The sequence below is a fragment of the Salmo trutta genome, chromosome 28 (genome assembly GCF_901001165.1).
Source record: "Salmo trutta chromosome 28, fSalTru1.1, whole genome shotgun sequence".
In the NCBI taxonomy this organism is placed as follows: domain Eukaryota; kingdom Metazoa; phylum Chordata; class Actinopteri; order Salmoniformes; family Salmonidae; genus Salmo; species Salmo trutta.
This window is the reverse complement of record NC_042984.1, coordinates 5,200,113-5,217,120: the sequence shown is the minus strand read 5'-3', so window position 1 is coordinate 5,217,120 and position 17,008 is coordinate 5,200,113. Positions and strand designations below refer to the sequence as shown.

Below are 17,008 nucleotides of genomic sequence, written 5' to 3'. Positions count from 1 at the left end.
ACAAAATAGATGGCATAATGAGGAGGAAAATTATGTGGATATATTGAAGCAACGTCTTCCAAAGGGACAATGACCCCAAGCAACCTTCCAAAGTTGTGGCAAAATGGCCTAAGGACAACAAACTCAAGGTATTGGAGTGGATATCACAAAGCCCTGACCTCAATCCTATAGAAAATCTGTGGGCAGAACTGAAAAAGCGTGTGCGAGCAAGGAGGCCTACAAACCTGAGTCAGTTACACCAGCTCTGTCAGGAGGAATGGGCCAAAATTCACCCAACTTATTGTAGGAAGGCTACCTGTAACGTTTGCCCCAAGTTAAACAATTTAAAGGCAATGCTACCAAATACTAATTGAGTGTATGTAAACTTCTGACCCACTGGGAATGTACATGTAGCCTGTTTTAGAGAAATGCAATCATTGAATATTCTAAGAGCTTTCATTGGTTTCCTTATATTCCCCCTTAATTTATCCTACGGTTCTGACTTGGTGTACAGGGAAAACACTAAGAACGGCCCATGTTCTGAATTCTGTCACTGTACATTTCAAAAGGGCTGAACAAATAGTTATGACTACGTGCATTTTAGCTCACTCATTGTCTTAATAAAAATGATGGATTTCCTCTTATCTGCTCATTGTTCCCTTATGCCATAGTATGTACATCTTAAATTGTTAGTAGAAACCACATTTGTTTAAGCAAGTCTGACATAGCTTTTTTTTTTAATAAGGCAGTAAACGAGGCTGAATAAACTGTTTTGCTGCCAGACAAGGCTCCGCTGATCGCCAGGTGAGGTTTCACTCCACGAAGCTGAAAGATAAGCTATAGTTATAAGCTAAGTTAATCAATGAATTGTTTAATGGCTTTGCTGGCATGCATTAAAAATATCTAATTTTTATTTTTTGGGGGGGGGGTTCACCCCTCCAAGATAAAAAAATAAATAAAAAATCTAAGTAAAGTTCTCCTTGTGATGCAAGAGTAGAGATGGTGCATTTAATTCAACGACGTTTCTGTGTTTTTATAGATGCAACGGAAAGACAATGTATCCCCATTTCAGCCATTATCAGTGTTTGACAGGTCATTACAAACATTTCCGCAGGAGGACCATTAACTGGGTGGGGGAGGCACAAGAAAGAGTATGAAAGTCACACGAGTATAATAAAAGCAATCAATCCAGTGAGACTTCAATGACAAGTGGATTTTGTACCCCTCAAACACAGGAAATAGATACCAATCCTCAGGTGGATGATTCATGCATTTTTGCTTACTCAAAGTAACTGCCCGTTAGAAATCTGTTGTGCTGGCTCTATGCAGTCACCTCACCTAAAAAGGTACAGTTCTCATAGCGGTGAAGTCTCACATAGCAATTGGCTGTACGGTCTTAGGACGTCAGGTTACTTAAGGTGACGTCCAAAAACGCCACAGCATGGCAGGAATGGACTGCGAGTCACCATTTTGTGTGTTTACTCTGTACTTAGAATGTCTGTTTTTAGTATTTCAGATCCACAACTGTCACAGAAAAGGTAGCAGACTGCATGCATAGTGACAGCCTGTTCAGTATTTCAGTAGGATAGAGTAGGCCATTGAGTGCCAAGTTAAAGTTGACACTGTGCTTGTCATACAGAGACTGTTTCCAGTAATTTCAAAGCGATAAATTCCATTGAAAGAGTCCAGTCAGGCTGCTTGACATCTGGAAGTCACAGGGTGACCAAATGGACAAGATAACAGAAGTTGTATGTGTGCACCAAGTACAAAAGTCAAAAAAATAAAATAGTTTGTTCTCATTTTATTTATAGATTTAAAAAAAAAACAGGATACAAAAAAAAAAAAAAAAACGTTCATTGGCAGCCTGTCCAACTAAGACAAACAAATAATTGTTCCAATACCCATAATGCTTAGCGTGAAGCAAAGTGACAGACATTCATTCTATGTAGTTTGCTAACGTGGATGTTGGGAACATTTCTACATCCTAAACAGCACCCGATATAATGAACTACTTTTGACCATAACCCAATGGGTCTTGGTCAAAAGTAGTGCACTAAATAGGGACTAGGATGCATTCATAGTTTAGGGTTAAAGGGAAGGGGGTCTGTTCCAATACCTACACTAGCATACTACATTGTATGCCGGATATACATTGCTTCATACTTTCTATGTAGTGTGGAAGAAAATCAAAGGGTTTAGGGGACGTGGGAAGCAGACTCTGTCTCCTAGCGTTGTTCCCTTCTTGCCTCAGGAGGGGGGTGGACTCGCCAGGTCGGACCTCGCGGCGTCGCTAACCTGCCTCTTCATCACCATCTCCCTGGCAACGCAGGTCACCTGGCCGTTGGTCAAAGTCATGGCCGCCGCCCTGGAAAAGAGGGAGAGGTTGAGAGAAAAAAAAAAAAAACAGGGTGCAACTTGCTTAGTGTTACAAAAAGAAATGCCATGATTACTTCTTACTCTGTGCCAGAAAGGCATGTCTGTTGTAGGGAGGTAGTATTCAGGAAGCAAGACAACGCTCTAATAAGGGTTTGGACATGCCAGCTACAGAGAGTTCACCCTGTACGACTGTCGAAAAAGTTTTGCAACACTTTATAAAGAGCTGATTCTTTGGGATTGTCAAATGAGGTGACAGACCGTATCCTTACTGCATTTAGAGTGAAGTTGGGCAGCCTGTTCTCTCCCACTATGATAGCCAGTTGCTGGTCAGCCAGTTTCTCTCTATGATAGCCAGTTCATACACCACATTTCTCCCCTAGTCTACTTACTTCTGCTGGGCCTCCTCAGTCAGAGTGGTCATTCCTGGCTGGTTCTGCTTCCCAAAGAACAAGCTGGACCACCAGTGGCCCGAGTCTTGTTTTGGCAGACCTAGGAACAGATTAGGACAAGGTCAAACACTACAAAAAGGTCTCAATTTAAATATACATCTATATGACAGTTTACTGCACAGAACAAGAATTCTGGAGTGATGACTGAATGTACAGTAAATTGTTCCCAGGTTTCAACAGGTCATGTCACATTAAAACCAATTGCAGTTCACCATGTTGGTTAATAGATTACAAGTCTACTGACTGAGCTAGGGTGACCACATTTAAAAATATCCAAATGTGCGACAACAAGGATGATTTTGCGGGACAATTTATTTTATTTAACCAGGTAGGCAAGTTGAGAACAAGTTCTCATTTACAATTGCAACCTGGCCAAGATAAAGCAAAGCAGTTCGACACATAACACAGTTACACATGGAGTAAAACAAACATACAGTCAATACAGTAGAAAAATAACTCCACACCATCCAGGTACCCAGCTGACAATGTAGCCTACATGAAGAAAAATAAATAAAGTGACCCCATCAAATATCATTAAAGAATTTATCCTTCAAATTTCAATGTGCACATTTTAATACCCTCAAACACCAAGTTACTCATACCCAATTTCAAAAATAAGCCATGGCATCGTCAATGATAATTGTTCACATTTTACCAGTGAAATGTCCAAACTGTCTGCATGCCAATCATTTGATTTCTGTTTCATGGGAATATGCATTTAGTTCTTGAATAAAAAATAAAAAATTGTGAGCAGATTGTTAAACTATATAGCCTTCCTGTATTTTGTGTCAAATCACAGCATTCTGCCTAGTGGTGTACACTGTTGAGTTTTGATCATGTTTGGAACTATTCAGCGAACCAGTCTTTAAAATGACATAAGAAATGTGTCTTGTGTAACAGTAACATGCTATTTTAGTTGGTTGTGTTATATAGAATACTAAATCATTAGTTAAATAAAAGGTAAAAAACTTCCAAGACAGATTCAGCTTTGATCCAACATTACTAAACAAGAACCATTGAGAAGCTGTCAAGCGATGCTCCGCGGAATCCAACGGCAGCACTAATTGATGCCGAAACGAGAGACCACATGTGGCCGTTATAAAAGCCGGAATATTTGGCCGAGGATACATTTGTTTGGTCTCAGGGAATGTAAGACAGTTAGAGATACATATTTTTTTTTATTTATTAAAAAAAGTTTTTCCATCCAATTTGTCAAAAATAGGTTTATCGGCTCCAGGCTTTGATCAGTGTACACTAGTGACACCTGCTGGTCAAAAGAATTTAGAGCAGCTAAATTATAGATGACGTCCCACACCCCATAGCGAGTGCAGAGCTTCTGTCTTCTACCAAACAGGTGGCTGTTTAAAGAGAAAAAAATAAATAGCGTCAGACAGCATTGGTCATGTGCTTCTGATAAAGTGAAACAGGCATCAGACCACCGAGTCGAAGTAAACTTCTTAGCTCCAGTATCAAACATAACGTCACTTCTTATGAGCAACGAGAGCCTCACAAGTTTAACAAAATTACCGTCCAGCCTAATATTTGTAGCTCTTCATCAGAAGCACACATTCTGTAAGTAGTTAGGCCCGACTCTCCTCCAAGTTTAGCCCGAAAGGATTTGAGAAATATGATTGTTAAACATAGGCCTAACGTCAAACATCACCAGTAGCTTCAGTGGTGTTAGAATGTAGGACTGTCCCGCACAACCCGGGACACGTGGTCACCCTAGACTGAGCCGACGCGTCGTCCGAGTCCACTCACAGCAAGGCGACCTTATGTCACCGCGCATCACCAGGCTTAAGGGCTTGGCGCCACTGTAGGTGACAAATCATGAACTGTTGCAGTTTGAGGTTGTAAGAGAACAATCAATCATTGTTCAACTCCAATATTCATTGCGCCCATTCAGAGGGTAAGAAAATAGTAGGCTGAGTGAACATCTTACGAAACAGAAATGCCTAAGCGGTAAACAGTGTAGGGAAGATGATAACGCTAGCAATTATTGTAGGATAAGATGGAATGTAGGAGCAAACATTTAAACAAGAGAACAATGTGCTCTTCACCTGTCGGGAGTTGAGATGCGTTTATCAATCAAATTTATTTATAACGCCCTTCTTACATCAGCTGATGTCACAAAGTGCTGTACAGAAAACCCAGCCTAAAACAGCAAGCAACACAGGTGTAGAAGTTTAGGTTACGTCCTCAACACTGTAATCATTTATTTGAACAAATTCCTAAACGCAAGCTTCATAAGTAAATTATAAATGTCAAGCAATTGTAACATACCAAAAGACCAGTAGGCCTATGCTTGTAAATTGTTGCCCCATTGCTGGTGAGCTTGCAAAGTAAACTGTATATTCTTGATCAAAACTATTTTTTGGTGCAGCATATTTCTTATGGCAATACTCATGCCCTGAAATTTGACATTTGCACCTGATCTTAAAGCAAATCAGCAATCTGTTCACTGGCTCAGGGTTCCCCAAGGTCAGTCCTGGCCCCCCCCCCCCAGTGCCTTAGCACTACAGCTGATTAAAAATAAAAAGCTTGATGAGTTGGTCATTTGAATCAGCTGTGTAGTGCAGGGCCTTCCTCTGACAGCGCCTGGTATAAAGGCCATGAATGTCAGGGAGCTCGGCCCCAATGATTTACTGGGATCGTACGCGCTACCATCTGTAGCGCTTTGAGGTCAGATGCCAAGCAGTTGCCATACCAGGTAGAGACGCAGCCAGTCAAGACACTCAAATAGCACCTCCCCTGAACATGGTCCCCCCCCACCACCACCACCCATATGCTTTGTGTACCTGGATGGTGTGGAATGACCTCCCCACTGTACTCTGAACTGCCACAGGAGCTGCTGCTGGAAGTGGAGCCGATGCGCCCTGGAAAAACCAACGTGAAGGTTAGGAGAGGACGACGCTATAAAATACAAACACCCTCACAAGCTCTTTGCCAACCGAGTTTGGGAAACACTGACACAAGGTACAGGCAAGAGAGATGACTAGCGTGAGTCACAGATCTGTTTGTGCGGTCCTGTCAACTCCTTGTCATGTTTGGTGTGACAGTGACATAATTGTTGGCAAGATAGCCTGTCCCAGAAATGTTTGTGCTTAGTTCAAAGGATATGAGAGGGCTTGAGAACACACTACTGTTGAAGGCTGAAGTGAATTATCATAACTGATTCAATCTTTCTGAAGACAAAGGAAAAAAAAAAAAATGTTTTTTTTTTTAAATAACAGAGCTTGATTGATTTAGGGCCAAGTTTGTAAAGTCATGACCCGGCCCAAGAGCTACTCACTTCGGTAGTAGTCATGACCCGGCCCAAGAGCTACTCACTTCGGTAGTAGTCATGACCCGGCCCAAGAGCTACTCACTTCGGTAGTAGTCATGACCCGGCCCAAGAGCTACTCACTTCGGTAGTAGTCATGACCCGGCCCAAGAGCTACTCACTTCGGTAGTAGTCATGACCCGGCCCAAGAGCTACTCACTTCGGTAGTAGTCATGACCCGGCCCAAGAGCTACTCACTTCGGTAGTAGTCATGGGTTGCCACAAGAGAGCCGCCTGCATTGATCGCTGCCATTCTTACGGAACTTGTTGAGTCATGCGTTAGAAACCCTGGAAGAAAAGGAGGTTTGAGTCAAACACATTGGTACATAGACTATGGAACGATTTCTGTGCCAACATAAAATTGCATTTCAATACCATAATATTGCATTAGGATTTTTTTTTATTATATATATGTAGAAATGACTCATTGAATTCATAAAAATGAAGTTGCATTTTATGATTTTAAACTGAATATTTAGTTTGATGATGCATTCAGATTTAATTAGCTTTTTGAGCTAAAGCCTCATTGGTCCTTTGTCTTGGATGGGTCTTTCAAGGGAGGGAGGGGGGGGGGGTGTAACAAGTTGTGTCGGTGACCGCGCTCATATGATGAATAACTTATCGAAGCCCTGAAAAGTTGCATTGTCTGGTACACAAGAGACCTGGGTTTGAACCCCATCAGTCAAACACACACACACACACACGTCTTAAGCCTCGCGAGCGGCCGGATCCCGCAAGCTCACATGATTGTTACCTACATACGGTAGTCAGTCTGGTAATCACATGTATGATCACAACCCCCCCCTCCTCTGTTGCCACTCATTAAGTGGGGTGCACAGACCCCTCCTGCTTGCCACAAAAAGTGTTGTGCAGTACGCCTGGTTTCAAACAGTCAGTTATATCGGTACTGTGATTTGTGTAGGAGGTGAAATGTATCGAAGGTGGTTCGTTGAACCACACCCTTGATGATTAACCTTCCTGGAGACTAAAACTTGATAGCTTCCTGAACTCATCCCTACGGGCTTTAGCCAAATGTGCTAACAGTCTTGACATGGAGGAGACCTGGTTTGAACCCAGTTAGTCAAAAGAGCAACATTAAAATAGGGAGTGATAAAGTTAACCTTAAAAGGACTATTCAACTGTTATGGGTGTTTTTTTTTGCGGGACACTCCCTTCTAAGGCGGCCTATGAGAACAATAGAGAGGAACAGGAAGCACATCCATGTTCCAGAGTCTTAACTTCCAAGAATGGGGTCATAACAGTTTATAGCCAAAGCGTTTACTTTTACTGTGTTCTCTAACTTTCCTGGCAGGCAAAGTGTAAGAACGTCTCTGGTTTTGTGTCTGAATTTTAAAACTGAATGCATCTGAAAACGTTAATATATGAAACATTGATTACCTTAAAATGGTTTGTAAACGTGATACGAATGCAATATCTACCATATTGAAATTGAACATATGAATTGAGTTTAATTAAGAATGAATATTCCATTCTGCTCACTCAATATCAAGTAAATAACTACAAGTTCAGTGTATGAATACAATCATTCAACTTGTGCATTACAACATCCTAATTAAAAATATATATATAACATTAAAATAGTGAAATCGCGCCATAAGACATTACGGCACATGTTTTTGTAGTGATATTGCTCCAACTCAGCTCTTCAGAATACACGGGTGGCTAAATACAAACAGTAACAAATAATAATTAAAATAGTTAACGGTTACTTCTCACACTTATCCATCATTGTAAAATAAGAATTTGTTCTTAGTTAAATTAAAATAATTTACGCAATCATCAATGGCAATGCTGCCTCCAAAATGTTAGTGGTAGCCTGCCTACACATCTGGTCTGTGACTACTAGTGAACACAACATATACTAGGTTAAAATATTTCCCATATGAACATGTATATATCCCTCACGTCGGGGTATTTAACCCAGGGAATTCATGGCCATTCAACCTATATCAACCCCATCATTTAACACAGCAGTCATTCACTGCGGTACATTACGTTAACAAAAAGAGGTAGCTTTGCTACTGTAGATAATAACTAAGTTACTGTAGATAATAACTAGGTTACTGTAGATAATAACTAGGTTACTGTAGATAATAACTAGGTTACTGTAGATAATAACTAGGTTACTGTAGATAACAACTGGGCTATATTAGATAACTAGGCGCCTAACTAATGTTTAGTTAGCCGTTTTGCTAACAATGACAATGTTGTCATTGTTGGGTATTTGGGTGAAAAAGATGAACACGGGGTTTTGAACAAAACATAAAGAGTTGGTCTGTGTAGAAAACAAAGCTCGACTAACGTTACCGAGCTAAACCTTTGTTCCGTCCATGGCATTAGTTGGTGAAAAAGGGACGAAATACCTATTCAAATAAAAAAAAAACAATCTTGCCTGGCAGTATTGACACACAATAACATGAACATTAAAAAACGTAGCAACAAACAAAATGTAGCTACAGAAGAAAATAAAAATATAGGCTGAAAAATCAGGATGACTTCGTGACGTTGCCATATTTACAAAACGTCCAAAAACAACCAGGCATCTTTTTTTTTTCTAGCATCGTTTTAATCTCTATCATCATCATCATCATCATCATCATCAAACAGCCGTTTCAAACAAATCTCACCTTTTTGTTACCCAGCCGTTTAACAGCACCCAACTCAATAGGCGAGGCGTAGGAGAGTAAACGCTAGGCGACGGGGCCCATTTGAAAATACGTTTTTGGGTAAATAAAAACCCTCCAAAGACAGATATATCCGCAGTAAATGTCTTGCCTTGAATGAAAGGGTGGCGAGGCCGTTTTATACTAGGATGCGACGTCAAAGACAAATAGCTGAAGAGACTAGGCGGGGCTCGACCTTAGGTAACTCACAGTGGGTCGGTTGTTTCCTCTGGGGGAAAAAAAGTGAACAGCAAATACAATACAATTTTACATTTCATTTTAAGGGCTTTATTGGCATGGGAAACACATGTTTATATTGCCAAAGCAATACAGCATTTCTCTAGGACGAAATATAAACACAACATGTAAAGTGTTGGTCCCATGTTTCATGAGCTGAAATAAAAGATCCCAGAAATGTTTCATATGCACAAAAAGCTTATTTCTCTCAAATTGTCAGCGCAAATTTATTTACATCCCTGTAATTGAACATTTCTCCTTTGCCAAGATAATCCAACCACCTGACAGGTGAGGCATATCAAGAAGCTGATTAAACAGTGTGATTATTACACAGGTGCACCTTGTGCTGGGGACGATAAAAGGCCACCCTAAAATGTGCAGTTTTGTCACACAACACAATGCCACATATGTCTCAAGTTGAGGGAGTGTGGAATTGGCATGCTGACTGCAGGAATGACCAATAGAGCTGTTGCAAGAGAATGTAATGTTCATTTCTCTACGGTATGCTGCCTCCAACATGTCCAACCGGCCTCACATCTGCAGACCACGTGTAACCACGCCAGCCCAGGACCTCCACATCCAGTTTCTTCACCTGCGGGATCATCTGAGACTATCCGTCTGCAATAACCAAATCAAATGTTATTTGTCACATGCGCCGAATACAACAGGCCAACAACCTTACAGTGAAATGCTTACTTACATGCCCTTAATAACGTCTACAGGATCGGTCCCCCCCACCCACGAAACGGTTGAGCTAACGTAGGCTAATGTGATTAGCATGAGGTTGTAAGTAACATGAACATTTCCCAGGACATAGACATATCTGATATGGGCAGAAAGCTTAAATTCTTGTTAATCTAACTGCACTGTCCAATTTACAGTAGCTATTTCAGTGAAAGAATACCATGCCATTGTTTGAGGAGAGTGCACAGTTATGAACTTGAAAATATATTTATAAATCAATTAGGCACATTTGGGCAGTCTTGATACAACATTTTGAACAGATATGCAGTGGTTCATTGATCCGTCTAAAACTTTGCACATACACTATATTGCGCCTGGGTTGGAATAATATATTATGGCCCTTCTCTTGCGTTTTAAAGATGACGGTACAAAAAAAATAAACAATTATTAATGTTTTTTTTTCTTTGTATTGTAATGACCTGACTAGATCATGAAGGAACAATTGTCCAGACAGAGGATGGAGTTAACGAATGGACGGTTTATTAACACAACTTAACACAGGCTACTGTTTGGCCGTAGCCCACGCCAAATAAATGAAAGGTACCCTACAAACGAACCGTGACCTTCTCTTGTGAAGCCCAGACGTAAGAGAGAGAACAATGGCTAAACCCGGTCTTAACTTCCAATGCTCCATCCCCCTGCCCAACCCCCCTTCACGCCACTCCGCCAACCACCAGGCTGCCCGGTATCCGAACATTCCAGGCATTCCCGTGATTGGCAGATAGCAAGTTGATTGGCATGACCCCGCGAACACTGGTAAGTACGACACAACCCACTAATAGCCTAACACATAACCCACAACTGTCTGTGCGGGTCGCTACAGTATTATCTTTTACCAGATCTAATGCGTTATATTCTTCTACATTAATTTCACATTTCCACAAACTTCAAAGTGTTTCCTTTCAAATGGTAACAAGAATACATGCTTCAGGGCCTGAGCTACAGGCAGTTAGATTTGGGTATGTCATTTTAGGTGAAAATTGCGGGGAAAAAAGGGTCGGATCAATGCAGTTTTAAGAAAAATAAGTGCTAAGTAAAAAATAGATGACTAAAAAATTGAAAATAAAAGTAACAAATAATTTAACAGCAGCAGTAAAATAACAATAGTGAGGCTATATACAGGGTGTACCGGTACAGAGTCAATGTGCGGGGGCACCAGTTAGTCTAGGTAATTGAGGTAATATGTACATGTACGTAGAGTTAAAGTGACTCTATAATCACTCTATAATAATGCCCTTTTGTGGGGAAAACTCATTCTGATTGGCTGGGCCTGGCTCCCCCAGTGGGTGGGCTTAGCTCCCAAGTGGGTGGGCCTATGACCTTCCAGGCCCACCCATGGCTACGCCACTGCCCAGTCATGTGTAAGCCATAGATTAGCGCCTAATGAATTCATTTAAATTTACTGATTTCCTTCTATGAAATGTAACTCAGTAAAAACGTTGAAATTGTTACATGTTGCGTTTATATTGTTGTTCAGTGTAGTTATCAACAGTTATGAACAATTACAACTACCATAGCCTTCAGATTCCCTGGTGGTCTAGTGGTTAGGATTCGGCGCTCTCACCGCCGCGGCCCGGGTTCGATTCCCGGTCAGGGAACAACACTTTTTATCACCAGACCTCAAGGGATATAAGTGAAGTTTTCAGAATCATCCATATTATACAGGTAACTGTCTAGAAATGAAGGCGCCGCGCCCCTAACAACCGTGAGTCGAGGAAATGTCTGGTTGTGACAACCAATCAGATCGCCGTCTGCAACCCAATATTTGCACTCGCTAACCAATCCGAGACGCCAGTGCAACTACGTTGTAACCAAGAATTGACGAATGAGGATAGAGCTATGGCGGGACCTTTAAACACTGGAAGAGGTCCATGGAAAGCGCAGATAACAAGATTTACAGACTGTGTAGCGACAGTAATCAAATGTATTTATAAAGCTCTTTTTTTTTTAAATCAGCCAATGTCACAAAGTGCTATATAGAAACCCAGCGTAAAACCCCAAACGGCAAGCAATGCAGATGCAGAAGCACGGTGGCTAGGAAAAACTCCATAGAAAGGAAGAAACCTAGAAAGGAACCAGGCTTTGAGGGGTGACCTTTTAAAAAAAATTAAAAAATTCATATACCTAATTGGACTAGACATAGTTATAGGGTAAGTTAATAGGGAAACACTGTCTTGATAACAAATAGGCTAGGATCATCATGTTAATTATGAATTAAAATTCACAAGCGATATCCTTTGCACTTGCTGATGCTGGTGTGGGTTTGTGTGTAGGTTTGTGGTCAATATACGCTTCAGCAAGTAACTAGAGATGACAACGTAGGGAGTTGGAGTTTATACACTTCATTTTGTTGTTCCATCTATTAATCCAGTCTGCTCACTGTGATTTTAAAATGTATAGAATTTTATGCTTATTAAATATAAACTTACCCCTTTTATTTTCACAGCAAACATGGCGCCCAGCTTCAGAAAACTGCCAAATGGAAGCCTTGTCTTAAAGGACAGTAAGGATTCCAGGATTTACAGGACAGAAACTACTAAAAGAGCAAGGCTGGGTCTCCAGACATAGTGGTGGATTCAGCCTGGAGGGCTGTACTGCTTTCCCAGCTGGACATAGGTCACAGCATCCAGTTTCCCAGCTAGACATAGGTCACAGCATCCAGAGTCCCAGCTAGACATAGGTCACAGCATCCAGTTTCCCAGCTGGACATAGGTCACAGCATCCAGAGTCCCAGCTGGACATAGGTCACAGCATCCAGTTTCCCAGCTGGACATAGGTCACAGCATCCAGAGTCCCAGCTAGACATAGGTCACAGCATCCAGTTTCCCAGCTAGACATAGGTCACAGCATCCAGTTTCCCAGCTGGACATAGGTCACAGCATCCAGAGTCCCAGCTAGACATAGGTCACAGCATCCAGTTTCCCAGCTAGACATAGGTCACAGCATCCAGTTTCCCAGCTAGACATAGGTCACAGCATCCAGAGTCCCAGCTAGACATAGGTCACAGCATCCAGTTTCCCAGCTGGACATAGGTCACAGCATCCAGTGTCCCAGCTAGACATTGGTCACAGCATCCAGTTTCCCAGCTGGACATAGGTCACAGCATTCTTTCCCAGCTAGACATAGGTCACAGCATCCAGTTTCCCAGCTAGACATAGGTCACAGCATCCAGTTTCCCAGCTGGACATAGGTCACAGCATCCAGTTTCCCAGCTGGACATAGGTCACAGCATTCTTTCCCAGCTGGACATAGGTCACAGCATCCAGTTTCCCAGCTGGACACTAAGGTCACAGCATCCAGTTTCCCGACATCTTGACAACTAAACTCGCCTGTGACATCAAGGTAGTTTGTCTGATGAGACAGAGAGGTCTGGGGAACAGTAGCAGCCAGTTACTAAAGAAGCTGGAGGAACAAACGCACAGAGTCCTGGTTGCAGAGGACTATCCACTACCTGACTGACTGCAAAGCACTACTCCGGTGCAGTCAGGGTTGGACTGGTGACATAAGTGGCATTGAAGAGCCCCCCCACCCCCCCGGACATGACATCTGTGCCCAAGCACCGCTGGTAACGCCCAGGATGCCCTGCACCGACTGGATGAGGTCAAGGCCAGCATTACCTCCCAGTTTGACACGGTCCTCAAGATTGACTCAACCAAGAAAAAATGTTTACATTGTAAATGTAGATTGTATACAAAACAATCTAAATGGACCAAAAAGAGACAATAGAAAAAACTGTCAATGGCAATGTGAGAAAGTTATGGTAACTAGTCTGGCCCTAATTCAGGTTAATAGTTTTTTTTTAATGTAATCCAGGACGGGATCAGCCAGCGACGGCTTCTCCTATGCGTGATTCATTTGCAGTCTGGACGCGGAGGGGTGAACATCTCCTGCTCTGACTGCAGCTGGGAGGGACTGCTGCGCAAGGACTGGGCCGCCTGGGAGTGCTTTGGGACGGGGATGGGGCCCACGGCAGAACCCGCTGCTCGTTGAGAAGAGTAAGAACGATATGTGCTTTCACGTCAGAGTCTCCAAAAGTCTCCAATAACACCAGAAAAAGTCGCTAGATTTGTCGCTAGTCGATTTTTTGAAAATGTATCGCTAGAGGGGTCTGAATACTCTCTAAATATAGAGACAAAGTCGCTAAGTTGGCAACACTAGGGTCCTCCCACTACGACTCGCTGGGAAAGTTTATTAGGCTACAGATGAAATAAGTTATGATTATTGCATTGTTGGGTTTAGAGCTTGCAAGAAAGGCATTTCACTGTACCTTGTTGTGTATGTGACATTAAAACTTGAAATTTAAAGATGAAATAAGTTATGATGAACTTCACAGGGTGGTGAAAGTGCAAGGTGATGGATGAACTTGATGGTCCTCTCCAGTAGAGTTGAAAATACGATGGAAACCCATTCTACTTGTATTTTCTATTCGGTACATGGGAATTTAATGGCAAAATGTATTTTTAGGTGTTTTTCGTCATCATGCACAACCTTCTATGGCAACAAGTCATTTTGATGGAAACATCTCTGGTGGGAAATGCCCACCAATGCACATATTGTTTTTATGCAGATTTTAGAATATTCACATAAAAACCTGTTACCAATTGGATGGAAACCTAGCTAGTGTTTAGAATGATATACCAAAGGGATTCTGTATTGACCAAATGAAATACCAAATTGATTCTGTATTGACCAAATGACTAATCTAATTGATTCTGTATTGACCAAATGAAATACCAAATTGATTCTGTATTGACTAAATTAAATACCAAATTGATTCTGTATTGACCAAATGAAATAACAAATTGATTCTGTATTGGTCAAATGAAATACTACATTGGTTCTGTATTGACCAAATTAATTACTAAATTGATTCTGTATTGACCAAATGACAAATCTAATTGATTCTGTATTGACCAAATGAAATACTTCATTGGTTCTGTATTGGTCAAATTAAATACCAAATTGATTCTGTATTGACCAAATGACAAATCTAATTGATTCTGTATTGACCAAATGAAATTCTACATTGGTTCTGTATTGGTCAAATTAAATACCAAATTGTTTCTGTATTGACCAAATGAAATACCAAATTGATTCTGTATTGACCAAATACATTTTGTCTTGACCAAATGAAATACCAAATTGATTCTGTCTTGTCCAAATGAAATACCAAATTGATTCTGTATTGACCAAACATATTTTCAACCAATTGACCTTGAACGTGGTATTTATGTCAACATAACATCCTACCTACTTGTCAGTAGCTGCTATTCAGCTATTAATACAAGCTTCGGAGTGTTGCAATGATGTTTATTCGTCACAAAAGAGGCGTATCACATTCAACATAACTTTTGACTAGCTGCAACTGAGACATGCTGTATTATTCTGTCCGCAGCGTGGGGACAGTGTTGTCGCTTGGTTCCTTAATATGATCTATAGGCTATTCATCAAAGTAGCCTATTTTGCATTGATAACCAAATATAATCTCACCGACTGTTGAAACAATAAACCGAACAACAACAAAAAAATCCACCCAAAAAGGTATTTTGTTTAGAAGTAATAACTAGTGATTACAGACTATTGTGAAATTGTAGAATTTGCTGTAGCCAACTAGCTAGCCATGTGCTTTTTTTCTTGTCCATGACCAAAACATGTTACATTTTTTGGGGTCTGATATGGGAATGAATACACAATCAGCATATCAAACTATGATGTTTTAGGTTACACCGACAAGTAGAACAATATTTACCAGGTCATATTTGTTTTTATTATAAATCGGATTATTTGACATGGAGATGTGGAAAGCTAGAAAGGCTAGATAGCTTGCTATGTGAAGCTAGCTACAACCACAGACAGACACAATGAGCCAGACGTTTCACCGGATGTATAAATCCAAAGCGTTTCCACTCACTACCAAATATGGTGATGAGAGGAAACCCAGTGGTCGGCAGTGGGAGAAGATGGCGCAAGATTAATATCTTCCCTGTGGCTCAGTTGGTAGAGCATGGTGTTTGCAACGCTGGCGTTGTGGGTTCGATTCCCATGGGGAGCCAGAACAAACCTTAAAAAAAAAAATCTAAATACAGTTTTGTTGGACATTTTCACTTAGGGGTGTACTCACTTTTGTTGCCAGCGGTTTAGACATTAATGGCTGTGTTATTTTGAGGGGACAGCAAATTTACACTGTTATACAAGCTGTACACTCACTACTTTACATTGTAGCAAAGTGTCATTTCTTCAGTGTTGTCACATGAAAAGATATACTCAAATATTTACAAAAATGTGAGGGGTGTACTCACTTTTGTGAGATACTGTATATATTTTTACTAGGCAAGTCAGTTAAGAACAAATTCTTATTTTCAATGACGGCCTACCGGGGAACAGTGGGTTAACTGCCTTGTTCAGGGGCAGAATGACAGATTTTCACCTTGTCAGCTCGGGGATTCAATCTTGCAACCTTGCATACACGTTTTGGACTATGATAAACGCGTAACATGTTTGTTAGTCTTAACTTCATTGCATGGGTAACAATGAACCAGCTAGCTAGTTAACGTGCACCTGTAGGCTACACTTTCAATCATCTCAGGCCAGTGGCACAATGTATGAATTTATGATTAGATCAGAATCGCAGTCATAGTCTAATCATTGTCCTGTGTGGTGAATTAAATCCCCATCTCCATCAATGGTTTAGCTAAATCGGCCCTTTCATATCTACAGTATCTACTGCAGGTCACATGGCACAAGCAGACCATAAAACAAACGGCAAAAACATGTTTTTTTCCGGACAAATACTTCTTGCTTTTGGTGTGACGCCAAATCAAAACTGGCCTCCCTTGGGGGTGTTTTGACTGCGCCGGGACCACCCACAGTTGAGCTCAGCTCAATGCTGATTGGTGAATTATTATATTTTACTTACGCTCGCTGGAATCAATCAAATGCTACGGCAACAACGTGTCATACTCTCTTTGTCCACACAGCATCAGATACATAGGCTACACATACTGAGACTCGGATGATTTCTCTGGTAAAATAAGGTCAATTGCGAATTAAAGGAAAATTATAGACAAAAGATACATTTTATAATTTAGATTTTTTTTTTATTGGTCAATTTTTTGGGGGAAACCTGGTTTCCCTTGGCATCCTGTTTATTATCTATGCATAGTCACTTCACCCCTACCTCCATGTATAAATGATCTCGACTAACCTGTACCCTCACA

The 17,008-nt window shown here is 41.1% G+C and overlaps 1 protein-coding gene and 1 non-coding gene across 2 annotated transcripts; one reads left to right on the top strand and one right to left on the bottom strand.

The window, feature by feature from the left end:
- Positions 1 to 1,765: 1,765 nt before the first annotated feature.
- On the bottom strand, positions 1,766 to 8,996 carry LOC115165304 (pancreatic progenitor cell differentiation and proliferation factor B). The gene is made up of 5 exons (XM_029718364.1): positions 8,775 to 8,996; positions 6,325 to 6,414; positions 5,603 to 5,680; positions 2,745 to 2,844; positions 1,766 to 2,344 (listed from the first exon to the last, which is right to left on the bottom strand). Exons 2-5 carry the CDS (start codon positions 6,377 to 6,379, stop codon positions 2,227 to 2,229), a joined length of 351 nt encoding a protein of 116 aa, XP_029574224.1. The 5' UTR covers positions 6,380 to 6,414; positions 8,775 to 8,996; the 3' UTR covers positions 1,766 to 2,226.
- Positions 8,997 to 11,317: 2,321 nt separating this feature from the next.
- On the top strand, positions 11,318 to 11,389 carry trnae-cuc (transfer RNA glutamic acid (anticodon CUC)). Its single transcript has one exon. It is a non-coding gene; the product is annotated as a tRNA-Glu (tRNA).
- The last annotated feature ends 5,619 nt before the right edge of the window (positions 11,390 to 17,008 follow it).

Coding starts and splice junctions, on each gene's coding strand:
- LOC115165304 (XM_029718364.1), bottom strand. CDS start 6,379: ATGGCAGCGATCAATGCAGGCGGCTCTCTTGTGGCAACCCATGACTAC. Junction 2,845..5,602: donor GGTCATTCCACACCATCCAG/GTACACAAAGCA, acceptor ATCTGTTCCTAG/GTCTGCCAAAACAAGACTCG. Junction 2,345..2,744: donor ACTGAGGAGGCCCAGCAGAA/GTAAGTAGACTA, acceptor CCTCTTTTCCAG/GGCGGCGGCCATGACTTTGA.